The sequence below is a fragment of the Callorhinchus milii genome, unplaced genomic scaffold, assembly GCF_018977255.1.
Source record: "Callorhinchus milii isolate IMCB2004 unplaced genomic scaffold, IMCB_Cmil_1.0 Scaffold5, whole genome shotgun sequence".
In the NCBI taxonomy this organism is placed as follows: domain Eukaryota; kingdom Metazoa; phylum Chordata; class Chondrichthyes; order Chimaeriformes; family Callorhinchidae; genus Callorhinchus; species Callorhinchus milii.
The window spans coordinates 42,625,439-42,650,157 of NW_024704746.1; the positions used below are offsets into that span (position 1 = coordinate 42,625,439).

At 41.2% G+C, this 24,719-nt stretch overlaps 1 protein-coding gene across 2 annotated transcripts in view; it reads right to left on the reverse strand.

The window, feature by feature from the left end:
• The window catches only part of asz1 (ankyrin repeat, SAM and basic leucine zipper domain containing 1), a 42,015-nt gene that overhangs the window by 16,582 nt on the left and 714 nt on the right, over positions 1-24,719 (reverse strand). Inside the window, exons 2-9 of one of the 2 annotated variants that reach the window (XM_042335587.1) lie at positions 17,878-18,010; positions 13,411-13,533; positions 9,672-9,783; positions 8,820-8,931; positions 7,960-8,094; positions 5,941-6,068; positions 4,885-4,960; positions 4,283-4,339 (exon numbers count right to left, since the gene is read on the reverse strand). In XM_042335587.1, coding sequence (XP_042191521.1) covers positions 4,283-4,339; positions 4,885-4,960; positions 5,941-6,068; positions 7,960-8,094; positions 8,820-8,931; positions 9,672-9,783; positions 13,411-13,533; positions 17,878-18,010 — 876 coding nt within the window. The remainder of the gene's footprint in view (positions 1-4,282; positions 4,340-4,884; positions 4,961-5,940; positions 6,069-7,959; positions 8,095-8,819; positions 8,932-9,671; positions 9,784-13,410; positions 13,534-17,877; positions 18,011-24,719) is intronic. The other variant, XM_042335588.1, reaches the window with a different exon arrangement.

The following is a 24,719-nucleotide window of genomic DNA, read 5'->3' on the forward strand; positions in this document are numbered from 1 at the left end:
AAAATGACTGATGGAAGGACTGGACTATGAGGAGCGACTAGGTAAATTGGGCATGTTCACGATGATAAAAAGATTGAGAAGCGACATGATTGCTGTCTTTAAGATTCTAAAGGGGCAAGGCAACATAGATCATGACAAGCTGTTTCAGAATAGCTTGTCCAGAATAGTAGAACCAGAGGACACGGCCTGCGATTGAAGGGGGGTAAATTCAGAATGAATCTACGCAAACACTATTTCAGTGAGCGAATAGCGAACCTATGGAACAGATTCCCTAGGGAGACAGTTGAAGCAGGAAGTGTTGATTCTTTCAAACACAGATCAGTTTTTTTAAAAAAATAACATTATGTTAAAAATAACATAGGTAGATTGGGACATATGTACATGCGACCATCAGGAAGGTGGAAGGTGAACTAGACGAACCTTGGCCTTTTTTTGTCTAGCATTTCTTATGTTCTTATAATTGTGGGACATTGTTGTGTGCAAACTGGCTGCTGCTTTCACTTGCAAAACAGTCACTACACTTTACAGTAAATCATGTGAAGCACTTTTGAAACATCGTCCTTACATGAAAGGCGCATATCAAATACTGTTAAATTTCATTCCAACGTTCATCTTAATTTGGTAACATAATTTGTGTGCGTCTAAAATTATTTATATTTAACATTTTTACAGATTGCATCAACGAAATGTGTCTAAATTCTCACCATGGATATAGTATTTTCATTTGATATAATGACTTATCATCAACTTATCAATGCATTTCACAGGATTTTATAGTGAAGTGAAGCTACTGTATTTTGGAGGGAAGCACAGCAGCCATGTCCCACAAACAGCCATGAATTTAGTCACCAATTTTATCTTGGCAAGTGTTGGCTGTGACAAATGTGAAAAACTCCCTTCTTTTTTTGAATAGTGCCATAAACTGTCTCAACATCCACCAGGCAGATGGGACCTCAGTTCAATGTCCAATCCAAAGGATGACGCCTCCAGGAATGCAACGCTCCCCCAGCACTGCATTGGAGTCTCAAACTTGACTGACAACAGACATAATTTTCAATTCAAGTTCAGTGTAAACCTGTTTTTCATCAAGTGTATCAGTGTCCAGTGTAATGTCAGAGATCTGAAAAGGAACCTTTGGTAATTAGTATAGTTACATCTTGCCATACCTGAAGGGAGGAAAACTGATGCCCTACTGGTTTTACACCAAGGAGAGTAACTATATACGTAACTATAAGTGCCTGTTTCCATGCTTATATGGTCTCTGTAAATCCTTGTCCAGCTCTATTTATTCTCTGTGGCAAATTTACAGGTTTTGTTATCCAGAGATCCACCACCGTAGATATTTTGCACATTCTTTGTTATTTTTCATTATTAGATGTTAGATGCTATAAAACTAAGTGCTTTGGAAATTGACAGGTACATGTTTTTGGTAACTTGTGAAATACACCTAACTTGCAAAAATGGATCATGTTTAAGTCCATTCAAAACTATTAGAAAAAAGCCTTGGTTTCAAAACCTTCAAAGTATTTAGTGCAGCTTTCCCAGAGTAGTTTAATAAATACAGCCTTTCAAAATCCCATCTGTCTGACATATTTTCTTCCAAGGACCAAATCTCCACATTGTCAATAAAAGTTTAATTTATTTCAAGCAACTGTGTGAGTGTTGAAGACAAGGCAGTATATAAGTGAAACAGGATATTGGAGAGACTGGATTTGTCATAGCTCTGACCCTCTGCTGTCGCACAGTAACAGAGTGCTTATTTCTTACATTCATAACCAATCATTTGAAAATAATATAAATTTCAGACCTTGTCTTCAGGGACAAAGCAGTGGTTCTTTTTTGTGGGGGAAAAAATTGTTAATGTGCACTAAACTCACTCTGTCAAACTTTCAACTGCAGGGAAAGTTTTGTACAATGAGATTCACAACTGAAGACGGACAATCAGAGTTCATTTCTGCCCATTCGTTTCCAAGTGGTTCCTGTAGCAAGAGCTACACATTTATATTAGATCATGTTGAAAATAAAAAAGGAGGATTATTTTAAAGGTAATGCTCTAGTTTCCTTAATTAAAAGAATACTAATTTGGTACATTGTAATGACATCCTGGGCATACGCAACACAACACATGGACACAGCTCTCTTCTGCTTCTGCATATAACATAAAAGAGTGTCCTGCTTTTCAATTTGAAGGTCTTTGTACTTTCAGAACAAAAGCCAATCATCATATTCAATTTATTGCTTGTATTTTAGATTCAGATGTTATACAGTATATACTAGGTAACATCTTCTGACAAAAAGCTTGCTCTTAGTTCCGATCAGGGTTATATAATTACATCCGCCATATCCATTACTGAATAAAACCAATCAGTTTTGTGTTGTTTAGCCTTATGCTGAATTCAGGGAAGAAATATGTTGCATCAAGAACTGAGCTCATGTTAGACAAAAACAACTGAAAGAAAAATAATAATAATAATAATCCTTGCATTTGATATAGCGCTTTTCACGTCGGGAGGATGTCCCAAAGCGCTTCACAGAACACACTGTAAAGTGAATTGACTGTATATTTGTGGGCGAACGCGGCAGCCAATTGCGCACAGCAATGTCCCACAAACAGTCGTAGATTGAATATGAACAATTTATTATCGTTTTTGGTTTTTGGAGGGATTATTATTAGGCGAGTGGAGTAAGGAAACTTGCCCAAGGTTTCGCCCTCTGCCTGGAATTGAACTCAGGTCTCTCACTTGCAAAGCGAGTGCTCTAACCACTGAGCTACAGGACTCCACAATTTAACTTACAAGTGAGATGATTCTATTCAGGTTGATACGAACATTGTAATACGCAGTAAGATATGATGAACAACCTTCAGGTACTGAAATACCAAATTTATAATTATTGTCATTCCACAGGTCAGCGACAAAAACTTCATATTTACACGTCACTTTTTCACGTCGGAAGCATGTGTTAAAACGCTCGACAGTGCCAGACAAATGAGCTGAAGGCGGTGGGATGGGGAGGGGAAATGATGACTGAAAGTGCCGTCCAAGAGTTAGGTCTGACGAAAGTTTATCGACCAGAAATCTTAACTCAGTTTACTCACGCTGTACATTCTCGCTGAAAAGGTTTAGGTAAGTGAAGAAAGATTATAAACAAAACTGGACCTAAAATGCAAAGTTGTGGACAGTTGCGTCCACAACTTTGCACTTTCATAGTTCTTAGGTTCTTATGAATCCAGTTAGACGTTAACCTCCAGTGAGTTTGTATGAAAGGAATTTGTGTGCATTGTTCTAATTGTTGCAATTCACTGAGGACTTTATTCAAAATCCAATTGTAAGGTGATGGAAAGTACACATTAACATGGAACTAAACGTGCCAAATTAAAGGCGTTAATTTTATGTTGGCTTTTATGCATTGCACTGAAACATGCTGTACATCTGGGTGTTAAACATACTTAGTTATTAAAATCTGTATCAACGTATCATGTGAGCTGAATTGCATCAAATCAAATGCTTCAATAGGTTTACGGCTGTTCACCACACACCAGGTAGGTTATTAATAATTGTTCATATTACGTTTCAAGTCCAGGAAGGCAGCTCACAATGCTTCATAGGATTTACTGTAAAGTGTACTCTGTATTCTGTAGGGGAATACTGCAAGTAACTTGTGCACAGCAATGTCCAACAAAGAGCCATGATGACCCATGATGAAGTGAATAACCAATAGGTTAAGTGACTTTGTACATTGTGACTAAGTGTTTACAGAGGCAGAGAGGGCAATCTAAAGCATAACTTTGTTGAAAGGAGTGAGTAATGCTTGGTGCTTAACCTTAAAATGATAATCGTTAACCATTGTGGTCTTACTTGAGATACAGGGATTTTCTAAATGGGATTCCTTAATAACTTAGTCTGAGTGGAACTCCTGCTGGAAGGAGACCCTGTTCATGAGACTCGGATTATTGACAAATCCCATAGAGAAATACCACAAAGCAGACATGAATAACATGGCAACTGTGTTGTCAGTGCAGGTCATATATTAATGCATGAGTAGTAACTGGCGACTCAAACAATGGAAAACTGCACATCAGCACTTGGAAGAGTGTTGAAGTACTTTAAATGAACAATTATTTGAAGAATGGCACAGCTCCTATTTGTGCAAAACAGAATAATTGTGTTGACAATGAATCCAATATTATTCCTGGTCTTTGTAGTGAAAGCTGGGATCTCAATATCAGTTAAAGCAGTGATAAATCTTTGAAGCAAACGGTCTCATGCTTGGCATAACTAACCTTTTTCATGTCTTCTTTCCCCATTGTCAGAAGACATTTGAAGGATACATCATGGTCCTTTAGAAATTATAACAAAGGACAGATTTTAGAGTCAAATTATCTTATGCGGATATTCTCATTTATTGTCAATGAGCCAAACTGCATTTATGAGCCATATTTTGGAGAAAGCGTTCAGCCACTTGGAGTGAAAAAGAATTCACTCTTAATCCATTAGATACATAAACTAAGTTGTGTATTTATAGACAGAAATCAAACATCTAGATCTTTCAAATTGCTTTAAGATTAAGAACTCATGAGAGAGTCACATTATGATCAAACTCTCTTAAGATAATGGGTTTTTCCCTTTCCCTCCCGAGAACATTACAGCTTGAAAAGGTCAGATGATGAACCGTAACAGAAATCAAGATGTTGACTCTCGTTGGCACAAAAGAAACTTGACTGTACTTTTGAGGAACATTTGAAAATTCGTCCAAAAGTTTAAGAAGCAACATTTTTATATATTGTATATAGAGGCAAAACAGTTCAAATATTATTTAAAATTGCTGATTGCATAAAATACCAATTAATGTTCAGCAGAATAGCTTGCTAACAAACAAATGTACCTGAAATATCTCTTGAAGATGTTCAAGCTCAAGTCCACATAGAAACAGGTCCAGGTCCCCAAACGCTGATGGGAAACTATAAACACAAAAAGAAATCTTACAATCAATAAAAGAATAAAGCAGGGTGAAATTAGCAATGAGAATCCTCTGTAAAGTGATGAGTTTTCATCATTGGTTACATCAAAAAATGGGATCTAAAACACAAGAACTTCAAATGGGATTCCTTATGTAAGGAATAAGGAGTTTCCGCAGGTCAGTTTAGTATATGTGGTGCATAATGGCTTCTAAGGTTGCCTATATATCATACGTGCAGTTACACTCACAAAATACACCATCACTATATCCTGTGAAGCGCTTTGAGACGTTTCAATAATAATAATAATAATAATCCTTGCATTTGATATCGCGCTTTTCACGTCGGGAGGACGTCCCAAAGCGCTTCACAGAACACACTGTAAAGTGAATTGACTGCATATTTGTGGGCGAACGCGACAGCCAATTGCGCACAGCAATGTCCCACAAACAGTCATATGGATTGAAAATTACCAATTTATTATTGTTTTTTTTGAGGGATTATTATTAGGCTCTGTGTGGAGTAAGGAAACTTGTCCAAGGTTTTGCTCTGCCTGGAATTGAACTCAGGTCTCTCGCTTGCAAAGCGAGTGCTCTAACCACTGAGCTACAGGACTCCATGACCTGATAAGGCATCTTAGGGAATCCTGTTTGAAATCGCTGAATTTTAGACCGTATTCAATTTTCTCTCAAGATATAAAATGGATAACTCTCTGGAGAAGGTCTAGTCATCACTCCCACTCGACCATTATTTCTGTGTGACAAAGCCTTGTAGTTTAAAGTGCTTTGAGACATCCTCCCAAGGTGAAAGACGCTCTATAAATTGTTTTATAAATTGCAAAACTGCACTGAAGCCATATTTTAAACAAGCTGATATTTAGCTTCATCATTTAGACATCAGTGCGATTGGAATGCTTCCAATTCAGGTCAAAGACACAATGACAATAGAAACAACATTGAGATTCTGAACACAGTGGTTCTCACCTTACTTTGCAGTTCTTTCCTGAGCCTGACTGATTTTTAAAGAATTTAAAAATAGCCTCTTCTTTAGATATATTCCGCATTTTTCCCAGTAGAGATGAATTCGAAGTCACCGTGAGCAATGCTGCCAGCTGGGGAGGTGATAAAAACAAATCTAAATGTCTGGTTTGTGTTTGTATTAATTAGTCAGTCTAGTAAACTTCATTGAGAACATCCAATGTCACAAACACAGTCGTGAAGTGAATGCCCAATTTTATCTGGGGGATTGTTGGCCAGGACCAGGTCATTTCATGATCTTCGTCATCTGTGGCCCACATATGCAGCAGGTCACTCCCCACAATGGGCGAGGCACCTGTGAAACCACACCCAAATGGAAGGAAAAGGAAGTCAAATGTCTTTGGGGGAGAAGGAAGGAAGGGAGAAGATTGGCAGGAAATCTCCACTCCCCAAATTTCGAACATGAAAGGAAGATGAATTTAAAAACGAAGAGGATCACTGCATTAGTTAGAACAATCTGGCAAAACACCATTATGAACTGTAATATTCTATCTAGACAAATGCAAAAGACATGCCCGGAATACAATAAGTCTAACCCAGCATTCAGAGCAATCGCACAACAATTACACTCCACTGTGCAGTTATTTACATTCCACACATCTAATCTCCTTTTTCCTACTCCTCAATTTCTCTCTCCCTCATGTATGCATCAAGTTTTTTCTTAAATAACTTGATGTTTTTGGTTTCAAGCGAAGTATGTGCAAAAAAAGGACCTTTGACCCATTTGATCTCATGCTTTCGGAATACCCCTCTACCAACTTCCCATTCCCAGGGGTACATGATCTACATGGAGTCAACGTCACTGACTCAACAACATCAACAAAAAAATACATTGTAAAGAGCCTTTCACGTCATGAGGACGTCCCAAGGCGCTGAACAATCGGGGATTTAGTCCTGTGCAGGGGGTTGGGATCAGGAGGGGTGGAGGGCAGGGTGGGTAGGGATAGGAGGGTGAACGAAGGTGTGGCCGAAGAGCAGGGTCTTGAGATGTAGCTTGAAGGAGTCAACGGAGGGAGCAAGGAGAAAGTACTATGGAATAAAGCTCCAAAGGGTGGAGGCAGAGAGGCCGAAGGCCCGGATGTTGGTGGAGGGTGGAGGGCAGGACGGAGGTCATGGAGCTGGCTACTGAGCGGAGGGAGCGGATAGGTCGGTGTAGAGTGAGCAGGTCACAGAAGATGGAAGGTGCAAAGTCGTTGAGGGCTTTGAAGGCGAGGATTTCAAACTCTATCCTCTGGGGATGGGAAGCCAGTGGAGCTGGGCGAGGGTGATAGGGTCACTGAGCCTGGTGCAGGAGAGGACACAAGCTGCTGAGTTCTGAATGATCTGCAGCTTGTGGAGGGAAGCGTTAGGAAGGGCGACAAGCAGGGAGTAGGCTTAGTCGAGCCTAGATATAATGAATGTGTGGATGAGGGTCTCAACGTCCTGAGAGGTAAGGCAATGGTCCTGGAGTCAAGGGGGAGGCAGAGAACTAGAGATGGCCTGCACACATATGGAAGCTGACCCCATGTCTGGATGATGTCACCAAGAGGGAGCATGTAGATATTGAAGAGGTGAGAACTAAGGAAAAGCCCTGAGGAACGCCGCAGGAGACGGTCCGGGTCTAGAGGAGATGCTGTTCGTGGAGACTCAATAGGTCAGTCGAGCCCCTTGTAGCCATTCCTTCTTATACAAAAATGTTAAGGATTATTATTATATTGGGGGCTCTGGTGAAATTCAGCTCTTATTTTGGAACACAAAGTATGTTTTGTTTAAAGAGAGAAACCAAGATCCTCCTCATTCTCGAAATGCAATATGAGGAATTCTTAGCTCTTCTAATTGAGTTATCAATGCTCCCCACCATGGCCTAGGGAGGAAAAGCGCTGTGCAGTGCAACACTAGGTATACTGGACATTGGTGAGTTCATGGTCAAGATAAGGTGACTACATCCAATCTTTTTAATGAAGATGACAATAGTTTAGTGCTTACCTGAAAATGCTTATTTTTACTGGCAATGTCAGCCACTGTCTCTCCACAGTTGGTCTTCAGTGTTTTATCAGCTCCTAACTCAATTAGCTTCAGCACTGCACTCTTGTGGCCTTGACTTGCTGCCCACGTAAGTGCCTAATTATGAAAGAAAAGAAGTCAACTGAGAGACGTGGTAGAATATCAAAGTAATTTTTTCGTTTCAAAACTGTTCATTCAGACCTTTTAGAGCCAAGAGGACCAGGAGGATCGCTTGCAAACAAATAATTAATTGGGGGATTTTCTCTTAAGAGCTGAACTGATTGGTGTATCCTACCCATCGATGTTGGATATAAAATAAAATCCACAGTAAAGATAATGCACTTTCTTTCACTAATGCACATTCTTTCACTAGTCAGTAAAAATTCATAATATAATTTACATTTATATAGCGCCTTTCTTTCCAATACTTATATTTAAAGAATATTCTCGCCCACAAATATACAGTCAATTCACTTTGCAGTATATTCTGTGAAGCACTTTGAGACGTCTCAATGACTTGATAAGGTGCTATATCAAATGCAAGGATTATTATTTTTTCACATCGTCAGGATGTCTCAAAGTGCTCAACGCAGTTGACTGGGTACCCGAATCTGGAAAACGATAACACGACAAAAAAGCATCGCGTTTCACTCCACGAAACAAACCCGCAGAATATTATTTACTCCTGGTGATGTTCCAAGCACAACATATCCCTACCCTTTACAAATCTCAATGCTGTATTGTTACTGCGCAATAGACCATGTTGCTGAAACACTTTTCAAACACTTTGCAAGCTTTGTTTTCCAAACCAAAACCAATGGCATTTTGCCCAAATGACCTACTGTGAAGCTTTTCTCATCTTTAATATTGATTTCTGCTCCATGGGCCACCAGCAGTGTAATGGTCTGCGTGTGCCCTTCTCTGGCTGCATACATCAGTGGAGTCATTAGGTTTCTGAAAGTGACACAAAAAAAAGCCACTGTGAGACACTGAAATTCTTTCCTATTAAAACACATTCTCTAGATTAAAAGAGTCCAGAAAACACAGCACTACAATATGATGTTTCTACCACCAGAGGCCCCTTTTGAGCTAGATAAAGTCAATTTAAATTTCAAGTACAGATTGGGCAAGTCATGTTTGACCAGTACAGAGCAGGTAAACCATAATGTGGTTTAATTACCAAATTTATGTGTGTGAACAAATTGGTGCATAGGCGGTTAGAACCAAAGACACCTACAGCATAGAAGGAGGAAGTCATTCAGTCTACCGTGCCCGTGTTGGTAAACTCCTTGCATCCACACAATCTTCGTATGAGAAGGCAGGGCACTACTATTCATAGACCTCCGCAAAGAGACTGCCAATGGCACTCTCCTGGGTCAAATGTTCCCAATGCCCCACTTGGGCCTCAATGAGGTAGCCTCAATTTCTCTCTTGTACGTAAAACATTTAAGATAAGCGAATCTGTCCCAAATACTGGTCAGATTTTGTATGGTATGTGGAAGGAGTGGGCTTGATAAGCCAAGCGGCCTCACCTTGGACGTGATTAAATGGATCGAAGGGCCTTCTTCATCCATACCTCTCCTGTGGTTTGGTTCATAGATTTATTCTATCTTAAATTTCCAGGATAATCTTGCAAACAGCTTGAAAATCTTGACTGCCCCTCCCTGCTTAAGTCGAAAAGCAAGAGTTCCTACCTGTTGAGAGTATTTGGATTGGCATTCCTGGACAGCAGCAAATCCACACATTTCACCACATTTTCTTCCGATTCACGGTTCGCACAGGCAGCCATCAGCACAGTATACTGATCTGCAGATTTTAAACCAGAAAGCCCAATTCACCCTATAGAATCATAGAACGTTTACAGCTCAGGAGGAGGCTGTTTTAGTTCATCATGTCTGTACAAGTGCTAACTCTCCCAATGGAACTATCTAATAACTGCATTATCGGAGGTACCGTCCCTTGGATGAGACATTAAACCGGCCGGAAGGGTGCTATATAAATGCAAGTTGTTGTTGAGGTTCCAAATGCCTGTTCAGGTGGACGTTAAAGATCCCGTGGCACAATTTGAAAAGAGAAAGGAGTTTCTCCCAGTGTTCTGGCCAACAATTCTCCAAATACAATTGGTCACTCACTCCATGGCTGTTTGTTGGACATAGCTGTATGCAAACTGACTACCATATTTTGACCAGTCAATCCACTATGCAGTATACCCTGTGAAGCATTTTGAGACGTCTCAACAACGTGATAAAATGCTATATCAAATGCAAGGATTATTATTATTATTCACCAACAAACAAACACTTTACAGTAAAACCCCTGCAAAGCATTTCAAGATGTTTTGAGGATATCATAGGCACTGTATAAAATGCAAGGCCAATTATTATCAACACTAAAATCTCATGCAAGATTCTATAGACTTGCTCGCTGTGTATAAACACTAAAAGGGACCTGAAAGTAAAATGACTATTTAACAAATTATTCAAAACAACAAATTCATGTTTACAGTGCACAAAGTTCTAAACTAGGTTCAGTCAAATTAAGCAAGAAAGGTTCTCTCAAAAGTCACACTGTTTGCACAAACCACCATGTTTTCAATAGCCTATTATGAAGTAAGAGTAATAGTCTATATGAAACCTACAAACACTCAGTCACTTAGACCTTAGAGTCAATCCTGTGAAGTACTTTGAAATTTTCTGCAATGTGATAAGGCACAACATCAAATTTAAGTGGAAGTAGAGAACTTTGTCAGTGATGTTACTATAACTTCTCAGTGCAGGTGATATGGTTTTATGATGCAGCGGAATTGCAGGTCTGAAGTATGAACTATAATGATTTCTCTTTGAAGCCCCAAGCACCAATTACCCCGTTCACCATACCCTTAACCATCTGTTCAGTACTTGCAATGCTCAGCAGTTCAATAACTGCAAATTACTTGAGTGAATGTCCTAGGCACAGGTCACTGATGTTCACAGATGTGTTCAATTTGAAAAAGAAACCGGATTTACAAGGGAACTAAAAATATACACACTACAATAAAGTAGCCTCATGATTATAGATTCACCTACGTCATAGCCATTTACAAACCCAATTAGCCAACATGACTGCTTTTTTAAACTGCTCTCAATTTTGGGTTTAATTCCATGCTCAATTTGACTCAGTTTTGTTTATGTTTGCAGCATCTCTGGCCAACCAAGTCCAGTCCCAATCAGTCTTGCTGATGCACGTGGGTCAAAGCAAATAACTCAACTTTATCCGATTTTGCACTAATTTCAATGAAATGGCAGCTCTACTTATTATAGATTTATATTGTTATTAATTTTGATGCAGATTCACAACACTTACAAGTGGCAAAGGATGGAGACATGATCAGCCTCTGACACAGTGAAGCTCCAATGTCCTAGCAAATGCCACTCTTGCTTGGCTTCTTTTTAAACGTTACAACTTGTGGATGGAGCAAATTGCACCAATGTATTTAAGTGTAAACTTGATGCAGACATGATGAAGAAGGGAACAAAGGGGTATAGCAGAGAGGAATAGGAGGGGTGCAGGTTCAAGCACCGAGTTTAATCTGGTACTCCAGTGCAAGAATGAGGCAGCATTGTATTGCCTGAGATACCATCCTTCAGATGAGACATTAAACTGATGTCTCACTTGGCTGTTCAGCATCAAACTACACAACACCGAACAGCCAAATGGAACAGTGTCGATGTCACTATCCCTGTTGTTGTTGGATGTAATAATACTTACATTTCACATAGAGCCTTCCATATCAGGTGGCTATCCCAAAACGCTTCACAGGATACACTGTAAAGTGCAGTGACTATCTCTTCTGGGCAAACATGGCAGCCAATTTGCGCCTGGCAATGTTCCCCCAACCAGCCATGAAGTGAGTGACCAATTTTATTTGGGGGATTGTTGGCTAGAACACTGAGAGAAACTCCCTTCACTTTTCGAACAATCCCATAGGATGTTTACCATTTCATCTGAACACCGCCATCTCTGACAATGCAGCACACCCCAGGACTGCATTGGAGTGTCAGCTTGGACTATATGTGTTCTAAGTCCCATCATGGGGCAAAGGAGGTTTACCAGGATGGTACCAGGAATGAAGGAACTTAGTTATGAGGAGAGGTTAGCAAAACTTGGATTATTCTCCCTAGAGCAGAGAAGATTAAGATGGGATTTAATAGAGGTTTTCAAGATCATGAGAGGATTTGATAGGTTGAACTGGGAAAAACTGTTTCCACTGGTATGTGGGTCAGTAACCCGAAGACACCGATTTAAGATAGTTGTTAAAAGAAAGAGGGGAGGTTAGGAAAAAAAATTTCACCCAGCGAGTTGTTCGGATCTGGAATGCATTACCTGAAAGGGTAGTGGAAACCGATTCAATAAAAACTTTTAAGAGTTCACTTTTAAGAGTCCATACATTCACACACTCTATCCACACACGCATATTCCTTCCAAATGGCTGTTGAATAGAAATGAGGTACAAAAACACAGGCTAATTCATCCCTCCCTGCCCGTGGGCACTGAGGTCAATTGCAACTCTACTAGCTGATATCTCCTCACAACACAGACCAGGATTCAATCTTATAACCTGCTGGCCTGTCTGACCACATGCTGCACCTGGCGGCAGAGAATTATTTCTAACTGGCTTCCAACAGTGGGAGTCCTCATTGAGGCAAACACTTCTATTAATTTGCGTAAACAAACACACGGGTTCATTTCTTTGTGAGTTGCTTGCTCAGTTTACAAAGCTGTTTCTTATAAATTGAAATGACGTCCATCCATTCTGCACACAACGTCATTCAAAACCACAAATGAACCACTGGCATGATAGTCCCTATGAAAGCTCTCCATCTCCCCCCCCCCCATTAGAATTACCACTGACAAATCTTTTAGGGTAATTTTGCAAGATGTGTATCATTTCGATTTAAAAATTCCATAGTCAAGATTTTCATTGTCGTTCGGAATGCAGTCCGAGCTACTTCATTGATGCCACAGTTGTAATGGGTGTCAGCGTGGCTCACCTGGTAGTACTCCTGTCTTTGGGACAGAAGGTTATGGGCTCAGGTCCCAATTTAGAGCCTGAGCACATATTGTTTCTCCAATGCAGCACTGCAGCAGCATGCTGTCTGAGGTACTATCCTTCATATGAGACATTAAACTGAGGTCCATTTGCCTCTCCAGGTGGATGTAAAAAGTCGGATATATCTATATGGAGCCTTTCACACAGAACAGCATCTCAGAGCGCTGCTGTGTTTCCATACAAAAATCAATCACTACACATGACTGCGATTGCTGTAAAGCACTTTGAGACGTTGATGTTTATAGGCTCTTTAACAATGGAAGTTCTTTCTTTATTACAGGCATTAAATATGCATTCCACCAAAGTACCTGTAGACTCAAAGTATTAGAACAAAAGTACCTTACTTTTTGCAAAGCTTGCATCAGCTCCTCTATCCAGCAGAAGGCGTGTCATCTCCAAGTTAGCTACGTTTGCGGCATACATCAAAGGTGTCCATCCAAACCTGAACTGTATTTCCACATCTACTCCTGTAACAACCAAATGATGCAAGTGTTCAGAGACTCACTGAAAGTTTATGCTTTAAACCTATTGGAATAATGACAATAACAAAAATAATAATCCTTGCATTTGATATATCACATCATCAGTGATAAGGTACTATATCATTGTGGAGTCCTGTAGCTCAGTAGTTAGACCACTCGCCTCACAAGCGAGAGACCTGGGTTCGATTCCCGGCAGGGCGAAACTTTGGGCAAGTTTCCCTACTCCACACGCCTGATAATAATCCCTTAAGAAAAAAAAATAATAAATTGGTCACTTCAATGCACGACTGTTTGTCGGACGCACCTGTGCGCAATTTTCTGCCGCGTTTCACCCACAAGTATACAATCAAATCACAGTATATTCTGTGAAGCGCTTTGAGACGTCTAGAAGACGTGAAAAGCGCTATATCAAATGCAAGAATTATTATTATTATCATCATCAGGACATCTCAAAACACTTCACAGGCTATCTTGTAAAGTAGTGTGACTGTGTGCATTTTGTGCCGAATGAGCTATGAACAACGATTAGACAAGCTAGGGCTCTTTAGTGTTCAGAGAAGACATCTCAGAGGACCCTTTGTGGAGGTGTACAATATTTTTAAAAAAAGGGACTGAGAAAGTAAATCCTGAACAATACTTTACAATGCCCCAGAACAATACAACAAGAGGGCATACTTTTTGTGTTGCAAAGGGCAATTTCAGGAGAGACCCCAGGAAGTGCTACTTTACTAGGGGTTCTTTAATTAAAGACTGGAAAGGCTACCAGCAAGGGTGGCTGCAGCCAGGACACTGGACTCATTTTTTAAAAAACAATTTATACTGTGATGGATGGATGGTAGGTATTCTGGACGACAGGAATCAAATGGCTGAATGGCCTTCTTCATTCAAACAAACCCTGTGATCTTGTGAACAAAGCTTCTATTTTTTCAATAACATGTACACCCAGTATTTATTTTTCCTGAGGACAATGTGTTAAATCTGATCAGGTGAGCATTAAAGATTACATGGCACTATTAATAATAATCCTTATATTTAAAATTACCATACCCTTCGGGCATCTTCCACTTCCACTGCCTCCTTCGTTCCCACCCCTCCCGAATCCAATCCTCAACTGTCCAGCACCTTGGAAAGTTCTCCTGATGTGAAAGGCACTATATAAATGTAATTTGTTGCTTCTGTTCTTACATTTGGTATAGTGCATTGCACATCAGGAGGTGTCCCAACATGATTCACAGAATATATTGTAAAATATAGTGACTGTGCATTCTGTAGGCAAAAGGGTAGTCTTAAGAGCAGAGATTTTCTTGATTTCCTGGTCACTCCTCTGTCTGAGGACATTGTCGGTGCAGATTAGCTGTTAATATTTTAACAAAACAATCACTGCACTTCAGAGAAAGTGCTTTTAAGCCATTGGGACTTGCTAAAATGTTAAATCCAAATCTAATTTATGCTATTAATGATCAGTCACATGGTACATTAATGTGAGATTGGCACAGTATCCTGCACGGAACATGAAGTAAACCATTTCCCCAGCAGACTCAGCCTGTTCAGTTTCAGAGGAAAAAGCATTCAAATCAGAAAATGCCAGAAATGCACAGCGTGTGATCAGGATCAGATGAAGGTAGGTCAATATTTTAGATGTGATTTGACCCTTCGTCGGAATTGGGATCTGCTGTGTTGAATGGTCATATCTGAATTGCTGAGCTACCTTACTCTTTATAATATTTGTGACACCCACACAACAGAGATTTGCTTCCACAGCATCTCTCTGTGTTCAGGGTGGAGAGGAACTCAACGAATTCAAAGACTACTTGTCCGATTGAAACATGCAAACATCCCAATGGGAATAAGAGAGCTCAATTATCCAGTCAGGCAGGCTCTTTTGGGGGAGCTAGGACCAGTACAGGGACAAAGGGCCAAGTGTCTTTCTCCTGTACTGTAAGCTTCCTCCGACTCTTTCAACAACAACAAAATTACATTTATAGAGCGCCTTTCATGTCGGTAGGACGTCCCAAAGCGCTGAACAATCACGTGTCGGGGCCCGAGCATGGGGAAGGGGTGGTGTAGGTGTGAGGGAAGGCAGAGAGGTGGTTGAGCGACTGAAGGCACGATCGAAGTGAAGGATCTTGAGACCGGCCTTGAAGGAGGCAATGGAGAAAGCGAGGTGAAGGGACCGTGGGATGGAGTTCCAGAGTGTGGAGCAGACAGGCTAAAAGCCCGGCCACCGATGTTAGGGCAGGTCGAGCGGGAGAAATGGAGTAGACCGGAGCCCACTGAACGGAAGGATCAGGCTGGTTGGTGGGGAGTCAGCAGGTCAGAGAGGTAGGAGGGGGCAAGGCCATGGGTGGCCTTAAAGGTGAGGACGAGGATCTTGAACTCAATCCTCTGGGGGATGGGGAGCCAGTGGAGTCGGGCGAGGGTGGGAGTGATGGGATCGCAGAGCCTGGTGCATGAGAGTACATGAGCTGCAGAGTTTTGCATGATCTGCAGCTTGTGAAGGGAAGAGTTTCAAAAGCTGACGGGTCTGCAATATCAGCAAACTCTGCATTTACGGCAGCATTTGAACAGTTTTCCGACGGGATGTGCCAAAAAATGAGTCAGACCAAACTTCCCAATGAACCAACCAGTCGTTAAAATCAAAGGGTGATGGAAAACCCTGAGATTGAAAACCCTCCAAGCCAAAGCCCTAATGGATAGGTTACCGGAGAGGGGAGTCTTAAAAGTGGTGAGAGAGGAAGCAACTAAGAGGGACTCCAAGATGAAATTCCAGGGAGTGGAGGTAGAATGGCTAAAATCTCACCTTTCTTATATCATTGAGAAAATATCATTCAGTTATATTTATTGGGCATGTTTAAGACAAACATGTCTCTGGCTGATTTATACCAACAAGAACTATTATTTAGCCTGGACTGTGCACGTACCTCGTATAAAACGGAGGAAGAACTGTAAATAAATAAATAAATATTGCACCACAATTTCCATTCATATTTCACCAAATATGTTTTCAAGTTTACCTAGAGAAGATATTTTTCCAATATGACAATTTAAACAGGTTTTCAAATTTACCCTTAGATTTTAAACTGTAAAGAAGACTGTGCAAGAAGTATCTTACAAAAGTTATTTGTGAGATCAAAAAGTAGTGTCGGTACCGAGACTGGAATGAATTTGATTCCTATTGGTTTTTATCCAATGCGACACAAAGAGGTAAAGACAACTCTACTGCCACATACTGATGCTTTATGCCTAATCTCAGTTGATCATATACTTTGCACATGAAATATCCGAATTATAATACATTTTAAGAGTAGGTGTGCAAATTATAAATAAGTTCCGTAATAAACTCTGTATCTCCTGTATCACAGACATGTAATAGCAGTCAGCCACAAAACCATCCCCTACAGGTGCAACTGCTGTAAATACTGGGCATCCCGTTGCTGTAACTCAGCAACAACAACATAATTGCATTTGTATAGTAACTCAGCCGTCCGAGTTTAATATCTCAGGCCCCACAGTATATACCACAGCATGAGAAATGGCTGACTTCCAAGTCACTGCCAACATCACCTCCTACACGCTATGCGCAAGAAGTGCTGCCAATGTCACATCCTTCACAAAGTGAGGTCAACAGTGCTTCCTGCACGAAGCACATCTGGTTAGCACAAGTCCACAGCAAACCTGCGCTTTAAGCAAATCACATTCATGGGGGGTGGGGAGGGGGAGAAGGACCGTTATATCTGGGATGCCCTAATAACCCAAGAACATGCTGCTTTATGCCAAGTTCCGCGTCCCATTGATGAAAAACATTGATCAAAACACCTTGATGAAGCCAGCTTTTGTGACATTTTTACATCCCACACAAACAGGCGGTGTAAGTGCCCACTTTGAAGGATCAAATAATCTGTCAAAGAACAAGGAACCTCTCCATGTAATTGAATCGCATCCGCACACAGAATCCTTGTGCACATTGGCTGCCACATTCGCCCACAAATAGTCATTACATTTCACAGTAAATCCTGTGAAGGTCTTTGAGACATTTTCACAACAAAGGGGTGATGGATGCTCAGCTTATGCAGAAAACAAAATAAGATTAACAGAAAGAGGACATCTCACAAAAGCCATTCCATCCCTGTGTTTTGAATAAATCGTAGGAGCAGGCTGGATGGGCTAAAAGCCCTCCTGTTCCTACATCAATGGTCCGTCCACAGCACAACCCTCAACTATGGAAACATCTGCCAACTGCACTGCCCCACAACCTGCAGCCAAGAAAGTGTATATGGGAACTATCACATAAAACTGATGATTAGATCAGTATGAACAGAAATGGATTACCAGAATTCAGTATTTCTCCAACCAAATCCACCTTTCCAGCCACTAAAGCCTCTTTCAAAGCAATCGCCTCCTTATCCTGTTTTGACGGCCCATGAGCTGAAGAGTCCAACTTTTCCGGGGATGGTTTTGCCGGCTGAAATAAAAACAGTGGCAACTGTTGATCAGCAAACACTGAAAAGGAGATTAAAAAATGCTCCGATCAGTTAGCCTGGTAACAAATCTATTGCTATTCCAGTCTGCACAACAACTAATTCTTCAACTCTAGCAGAGTACGAATCAGGTGTTGAAGCTACGTTAGAAAGGATGATGTTAGCAAGGGTCTATAGAGGGCAGTCCCGATGATGTAGCAGCCAAAGCTGCAGTTTACGGAATGGGAGTTTGCTTGTTTGAATCCTGGTTTGAATTTGCTTGTCTCAGCCAGTGATGCAGAGAGGAGTTAATTTAGTTCCGGCTTTCCCAGGGTTAGGGAGGGGAAAACCAGCAGACACTCCTGCTCCTGGACCCTCTACTGGTAGTGTACATGTGTGGCAGCCAGGTGAGATGGACGCAGACTCAACTGTGACATCCTCTACAGTCAAATAGCCTGCTGACACTCATTGCCAAGGCTCACACTTGGGTGGGTGCCAGAGGGCAACCAGTGACCTTGGAACCACACCCCAGCATGCGGTAACTGGGGCCATATCCCAACCAAGGCATATGCCAATGGGGAGAAAACTTAGAAAAATAATTGGGCACACTAACATTTAAACACAGAGAAAGGGCCTGCCTTGCAGCTTGCACGCTGGTTAAATCTTATCCAATGGTTTACTGAGGGTAAAGTTACCGGCTACTAAATAATTTAAGAGATTGAAAGCACTAAAAACAAAATCTGTTCTCCAAAATGCTTGCTTTGGGTTATAGCAGGCCAGATATTTCAAGACATTATTATTATGCAATATTATAAGTTAAAGAAAGCGAATGACCTTTCCTTTCCTTAACATGGAATCTATTTGTCCTCAGACTAACTCAAAAATGACTGTTGTAACATTTTGATGGTCTCACTCATCAAGCTCCAGCAAGATGGATAACTGATGCCAAAAGTACTCTTCCCTTTTCTATAAGTACAAAAAATAGTCCTTAATGGAAAGTATTGGGCACCCTAAGCATTTAACTTCACTCTCTCAACCATGCATCCTTCAGATGAGATTTTAAACCGAGGTCCAGTCTGTCTGTTCAGGTGGACATTAGAAATCCCACGGCACTGTGGAAAAGAAAAAATGGTTTCTCCCGTTTGCCTTAGCCAGCAATCCTTCAGATGAAATTGGTCATTCGCTTCATTTCTCTTTGTGGGACATTGCTGTATGCAAACATTTTGGTTTTGCTTCACAACTACATCACAAACCAATGCACGATGAGTCTCTGTGTCAGAAAGCAGTACTAGTTGGAGTCCTGTAGCTCAGTGGTTAGAGCACTTGCTTTGCAAGCGAGAGACCTGAGTTCAATTCCAGGCAGAGGGCGAAACCTTGGGCAAGTTTCCTTACTCCACACGCCTAATAATAATACCTCCAAAAAACCCAAAACAGTAATAAATTGGTCATTTTCAATCTACGACTGTTGGTGGGACATTGCTGTGCGCAATTGGCTGCCGCGTTCGCCCACAAATATACAGTCAATTCACTTTACAGTGTGTTCTGTGAAGCGCTTTGGGACGTCCTCCAGACGTGAAAAGCGCTATATCAAATGCAAGGATTATATTTATTATTAGTTTATGAAGCAAATCGGAGCTCCCTGATTGGCATGCAGAACTCAAAAGAACTTGTTCCCTGCAGCCACACTCCCTAACAAAGCTTACTGGAAACAGCCCAAATAATGACTCCCACTAAATACTGTGTCAGTCAGGCCCAGTGGTTGTGAGAAACACAAGGGAGGGAAAGAGGACTTCACAAAAACATTTAATCTTCCTTATTTCCCCTCAAAACAGTAACAAAAAAAAAAAGATTTGGTTGTAACAAAGCTTAGTGATTAAAGAGAGTTTTTCCGGTGTCCTGGCAAAACAATCCATCCTCGAAAAAAATTGGTCATTTAATCCATTGCTGTTTGTGGGGCATTACTGTGTGCGTTTGCCTACAAAATATAGTCACTACACATTACAGCATATTCTGTCAAGTGTTTTGAGACATTCTCCCGACATGAAAACACTATATCAAATGCAAGAATTATTTTATTTATTATTTTTAATATTATTTGTCTTAGCTGATCTTAGGAACAAGATTACATTTGTACAGCGCGTTTTCACATAGGAAAACTGGAACAAGAGGTCAATCAGCCCATCAAACCTATTCCACCAGTTTATTAGATCTTTTAATTCCGATGTTCTGCCCTTTCGCTAACCGCCTAATACCTCATGGCTCTAAAGTTGCTCGAATGCTTGGAAAATATAGTTTTATTTCACAGAACTTGCCTCAGTAGCCATTATATATTTTACAGTTATCAGTAGAAATGACAAGTATCTTCTCCCACCCACCCCTACCACTGTATTAAAGTATCCCTACACTGTGATATTACTAGCATTAAAGAAAAAAAGGCGTGTGATGGCGAAAAATAAAATTACTTTTGGGTTTGTTTGGAGTATAAACACCGTCATGGACTAAATGAGCCAAATGGCCCTTTCTGCACTCTATCACTCTGTAGCTCTATGTATTCTAATATTAGACTTTCAGACACAGGCCGCAGTGATTGCTGCTGCAGTGCCTCTCAGGGAGGACGAGAGTTTCAGTGATTTACTGTATAGTGGCTCAGTACTCAGTACAAAACACCACTGTGGCCAGGTGGGGTTGCACACAGAACCCTCGTATTATTGATGTGTGTTTTTTTGCAGCATACCCAGATACCAAAATAGGGCACAACGGGAATTGTCAATCAATTCTGCCGAGCTGCCATACCATAATACCCACGTTTCACAAGCGAAAGATCAAATAGGCCATTGATGTTCTAATCCATCTCTTTTCATGATTCCATAAAAGCTAAGGACTCTGATAGTTTCTAACAAAGAACTTGGCAATGGTGAGATCAGTGAAACACACCAACAAAGTTACATTTGTACATTTAACAAAAAAACACAACAAAGCAACATATTAAACAGATGGTCTTGTCCTCTCTCTCTCTCTTTTCTCCTTTCCCACTCCCAATCCTACATCATATTAACTCAATGCACTAAAAAAATGGACAGCGTTGCAGAAGAAAACAAACACACAAAACCACACAACAAGAGTCAACATCATTTATCGGAACATTTGCTGAGGGGATTTGGCACGTTTAAACAGAGCCTCAGTACATGCACGAACATGATGTGCACAAAGCTACCGGGCGTACTTGTTGGGCAAACTCCTCCGGAGCAGGCCTGGACCACAGAGCATGCCGCAGAATTCACTCTGAGGTTTTGAAGGGGGGGGAAATTATCAAGAGGTTTCGATCTTAGCTGCTGGGCATGGGAACACTGGGCATGGATGAGTGGAGACATAAACATGCACCTGTAGCAAACTTTTGTTTCAAATGCCAAGAACATCCAGCAAACATAAAACTGGTACTGTTAGTCGTCTAATTTGCCAGCTCATTGAGCACCAGTAACTGAACTGCACGTACCAAAACATATATATATATATAAAAAAATCCTAAGCTGCTTTGAAGTCTTAGAGGGTATATTGCAAAGAAATAAAGGAAACAGCTGAAAAATACACTGTCTCGCCTAGCAATTTCCCAGATATAGTTTTCTCTTGCACTGGCAGCACTGGCCGCAATGCAACCATACTTCCGAAGTCTAACGGTCGCAGCAGATAACGAGGCCGTCACATGCAAACCGAAAAGAAGCCGCAATTGGTCATATGTCAACCCGAATGACTGATACTTGACCGAACGGTTAACGTTTCCCTTCTCTCGCATTCATCTACAAAATATAATCACTACACTTAAAAGTAAATCCTGTAAATTGAGACGACCTCTCGACAACATAGTAAGGCACTATAAAAATGTAAGGATTATTACCATTACAACGTATGTAACAAGTCACATCAAGCAGAAGCTTCAGTTTAGTTCAATCTGTGGTGTTCAGCTCAATTCTACTGAAATGAGACAATATTCCAGGCAGGGCGAAACCTTGGGCAAGTTTCCTTACTCCACACAGAGCCTAATAATAATCCCTCCAAAAACCAAAACAATAATAAATTGGTCATTTTCAATCTACGACTGTTTGTGGGACATTGCTGTGCGCAATTGGCTGCCGCGTTTGCCCACAAATATACAGTCAATTCACTTTACAGTGTGTTCTGTGAAGCGCTTTGGGACGTCCTCCTGACGTGAAAAGCGCTATATCAAATGCAAGGATTATTATTATTATTATATTATAATGTTAATAATAACTGCACAGCTTGTCAGTACAAAGCATTGGTAAGTTTCATGGTACTGTTCCAACCACCTGTTTATGCTTTACCTGGTAGAGATGAGGTCATGTCTGCAGCTCCAAGTCTCACTAAGAGCCAGACAGGATGGTGACCCAGGAACAATGTCTCAGATTACTGCAGACTGCCCAACTTTGCCAGGTGTGACTCCTCAAAGTCAGTTCAACCCCAGGAAGCCCTTGCTACCCTCCCCTTTCCCCCACTTCCAAGGAGACGATAACGAAAGGGTTGTCCATACACGGTTGGCGTTCCTACATCAGAACCCATACTGAGAACAGGATTTCATCCCAACGATGTAGCACATACCAGGTTAGATATACAATTGGCTTTGTGACAATTGATTTTCTTATTTGTTTCTATTTTGTTTTCATTACAGGGTCCAATCCGCTTTCTTTTGCTGCAGCTTGTCTTGCAGAACATTTTTTTAAACAAAGTCTTAGAATGGAATCAAACAACTTTCACTCTGTCTCACAATGCTTCTCAGCCAATTGGGTCCCTTTCTTGATCTGCAACCACAATGTATGTTAAGCGGGGTCTCCTTGGAGCTGAACTAACTCCAAAGTGACATGCCTGGCGATGGGATGTCGGAGTCGAGCCAGCCCTCTGTGGCTTTCTCAGTAGACCAGTTCCTAAGCCAGGCAGGTCCGCAGTATTCGAGGGGATGGCTGATGACAGCACAGCCAGCCTGGTTCATCGGCAGAACCTGAAAGGGCAGACCACTCACAGGGGGCAGGGAGTCATCCCACTCAGCTTCTGCTAACCCTGCAAGCCAAAAGCCTAACAGGTAGGGTGGTCCTAGCTGGACAAGCAGCAGGAAAGCTTGCCAGACAGCAACATCAATGGCAAGCTATGCGGTTTTAGTTGGTTAGACTTCAGCAGTACCCCCACACACACTCTGGGGTCCCCAAGCCTTGGCTCTTGCCAACCTGTGTCTAACACTTTCTAGAATTCGCTAAGCAGGATGTGTCCCTCCAGGGAGAAAGTGTGCATACCATTCCAACAATCTATCTCTGGGATTTCCATGGAGCTGACATGGGATGCCTGGAAATCTCAGCTTGTTTTGGATACTCTTAAGCATGGTGATGGGTTTCTGCATGTGTCACACTTGGCAGATCCCCCCCCCAAAAAAATGTATGCTGTGGTGTGCAATAAAACATAGGTTAGGGCTCAGGAAGGAAAGAGAGAAGAGAGATACCATTCTATAACGGTGTCTGGTTCGGTACATGTAAAATGATAAGACAAAGTTGGAAGGCATAGGAATTCTTTCCAGCATTGCTTTTGACTAGAATCTGCTCAATGGGTGGTGGTGGTGGGAGGTGACCATAAGCACGGTTGAAAAGTAATGTTTTCAGGTGGGACTTGGCAGAGGGAAGAGAGGGAGCAAGGCGGTGGGATTGGGGGAGAGTGTTCCAGAGATTCAGGGCATAATGGCTGAAACATCTCAAAGCATTTCACAGGATTTTTAATCTACATTGTATTTTTGGGGAATTTGCAGGATAGCATCCTCATATCAACACCAACCATACTATCTCTGCACTGCACTGAACACCTAGCTCTTGCTGCACTACTCCATCAAGTAATGTCCTCCCGCATCCTCAGGACAGGGCTCGGTCCTTTGTTTGTGACTAACAAAGTGGAAAATGTGGAAATGTCTGACAATGTGGAAAACGATCACCACTCTGTACAGAGTATCTTAACCAAATAGAGTTCTATGGATGTCACCTACACATGGAAATTCTCATGTATTGGAATGGAATGTATACTCTTTCCTGGATGAACTCACCCAGCCATTTTAATTACGAAGAGTATTAGGAGCAGGTTGGCAAAACCAAGGTTTTTGATGAAACCCTGGAAATGTTTTGCACAACCATGGTGAATTTGAACCAATAATCTTGAAAATAGCTACCATCCTTTACTTTGATATATAACACATTTACTGGTATGGATACACTAGGGGCAACGAGGCTGATCCCCAGTGGTAAAGGGATGAGTTATGAAGAACAAAATGATAAGCTCGGGCCAATTCCATTTCAAACAGAGATGTCTCACTGGAGATCGTTTGGCGATGGAATATAAAAATTGCTTAATGAGAGAGAAAGTCAACCCAAATGAATTCACCACACCATTACTGCCATTTGATTTTACTTTTATCTACTTTGCAATGTGTGTACAAACAGAACACATTATGAAGGTCCATGTAAAACAATTTGCTTCCCATTTGTAGCACGAACTACAACTAGCAAGCTGCATTTGTGGAGGAACTCATAGTCCAAGCATCTTCAAAAAGCCTTCACAAATCAGTTCCAATAGGTATTGGAACATTTAATCGGTGTTGACATTCACTGGAAGCATGTATCAAATTCTGCATTTCTAACTTCCTTCCCTTTTAGTTGTTAAATGGACCACACT